This window comes from Geospiza fortis, unplaced genomic scaffold, assembly GCF_000277835.1.
Source record: "Geospiza fortis unplaced genomic scaffold, GeoFor_1.0 scaffold5449, whole genome shotgun sequence".
Taxonomy (NCBI): Eukaryota; Metazoa; Chordata; class Aves; order Passeriformes; family Thraupidae; genus Geospiza; species Geospiza fortis.
Window position 1 is genome coordinate 18,647 of NW_005054968.1, and position 2,200 is coordinate 20,846.

Here is a 2,200-nt window from a genome sequence, read left to right on the forward strand (position 1 = left end):
CCAAACCATCCCCATGTGCACCCCAAACCCCCCCAGACCCCAATAACCTCCCCTGGGCTGCTCTCCCTGCCCGGGCCAGGCTGAGAACCAACACCCAGATCCCATCCCAGTGTCCCTGTCCCTCTGTCCCTGTCCCCACCGATGTCCCCACTGATGTCCCCATGTCCCCAGGCCGAGAATCTGCTGCTGGACACCGACATGAACATCAAAATCCCATCCCAGTGTCCCCATCCCAATGCCCTTGTCACAGTGTCCCCGTCCCAACGTCCCCATTCCCATGACGATGTCCCCATGTCCCCAGGCCGAGAACCTGCTGCTGGACGCCGACGCCAACATCAAGATCGCCGACTTTGGCTTCAGCAACGAGTTCTCGCGGGGCTCCAAGCTGGACACGTTCTGCGGCTCGCCGCCCTACGCCGCCCCCGAGCTCTTCCAGGGCAAGAAGTACGACGGGCCCGAGGTGGACATCTGGAGCCTGGGGGTCATCCTGTACACGCTGGTCAGCGGCTCGCTGCCCTTCGACGGCCAGAACCTCAAGGTGGGGCCTCGCTTTGGGGTCACCGTGGTGGTTTTGGGGTCCCCGTTGGTGGTTTGGAGGTCCCACGGGTGGTTTTGGGGTTGTCGTGGGTGGTTTTGGGGTCTCCATGAAGGGTTTGGGGGCCCCGTGAGTGGTTTGGGGGGTGCCAGCGGTGGATTTGGGGTTGCCATGGGTGGTTTTGGGGTGACCATGGCGGTTTGGGGGTCCTTATAGGTGGTTTGGGGTTGCCCATGTTGGTTTGGGGGTCGCTGTGGGTGGTCTTGGGGTCCCTCAGGTGTTTTTGGGGTCCCCATGTTGGTTTTTGGGGTCCCCCAGGAGCTGCGGGAGCGGGTGCTGCGGGGGAAGTACCGGATCCCCTTTTACATGTCCACGGATTGTGAGAACCTCCTCAAGAAGTTCCTGATCCTCAACCCCACCAAGAGGGGCACCCTGGAGGTGAGGGGACCCCAACTTCATCCTGGGACCCCCAAATGGCACCCCAGGATTGTCTGGGGACCCCCAACTCCATCCTGGGACCTCCAATGTGAGCCTGCACCCCCAGTGGCACCTCAGGACCTTCTGGGACCCCCCCAACTTCACCCTGGGACCCCCCAACTTTATCCTGGGACCCCAGGATTGTCTGGGGACCCCCAACTTCATCCTGGGACCCCCAGCATGGCTCTGGGAACCTCAGAGCACCCCAAGACCCCCTGAGGACCCTCCCTGGGGTCCCTTCCTGTCCCCAGAGTGTCCCCAGAGGTGACCCCGGCCCCGTTGTGCCCCCAGCAAATCATGAAGGACCGCTGGATGAACGTGGGCCACGAGGACGACGAGCTCAAGCCCTACATGGAGCCCGTGCCTGACTACAAGGACCCTCGCAGGACAGGTGGGACCCCGGGGCCCCCTTGGGGACACGGGGACACCCCGAATGTCCCTGTCCCCCCCCTGAGGGCAGTGTCACCCCCCAGAGCTGATGGTGTCCATGGGCTACACGCGGGAGGAGATCCAGGAGTCGCTGGTGGGGCAGAAGTACAACGAGGTGATGGCCACGTACCTGCTGCTGGACCACAAGAGCTCCGAGGTGGGGACACTGGGGACACTGTGGGGACATGGGGGGACAGCAGGGACACTGGGGACACTGTGGGGACATGGGGGGACAGCAGGGACACTGGGGACGCTCGGGGCATATTGAGGACACTGTGGGGACACTGCAGGGGACAGGGGACGACAGGTAGGGGAAGGAGTGTGGAGGACACGAGGGGACAACGAGAACGTGGGGACACTGAGGGGACACGGGGAGGGTGACAAGGTGGCACTGGGAGGGCCATTGGGATGAAGAGGGAACAGGAACGGGGGGGACACGGTGACAAGGACGCATTGCGATGGTGCGGGATCACTGAGATGTGAGGGGACACGGGGACACTGAGGTGACACGGGGACACAGGAGCACGGAGGGGACGTGGGGACAAGGAGGGAGGGGACACCGAGAGGATGGGGTGGGACACAGGGGACAGCGTTCCCTGCCATGCCCTGTCCCCTCTGAGCCTGTCCCCTGTCCCCAGCTGTGCCCGTGCCAGTGTGTCCCTGTCCCCATCCCTGCCCGGTGGGTGTCCCCCGTGTCCCTCACGTCCCTCACGTCCCCCCGTGTCCCTCACGTCCCCCCGTGTCCCCTGTGTCCCTCAC

General features: G+C 64.0%; 1 protein-coding gene across 1 annotated transcript in view; it reads left to right on the top strand.

The window, feature by feature from the left end:
• The window catches only part of LOC102039455 (serine/threonine-protein kinase MARK2), a 10,771-nt gene that overhangs the window by 4,284 nt on the left and 4,287 nt on the right, over positions 1-2,200 (top strand). Inside the window, exons 4-7 of the mRNA XM_031065656.1 lie at positions 251-538; positions 854-973; positions 1,304-1,403; positions 1,486-1,618. Of these exons, the coding sequence (XP_030921516.1) occupies positions 251-538; positions 854-973; positions 1,304-1,403; positions 1,486-1,618 (641 nt within the window). The remainder of the gene's footprint in view (positions 1-250; positions 539-853; positions 974-1,303; positions 1,404-1,485; positions 1,619-2,200) is intronic.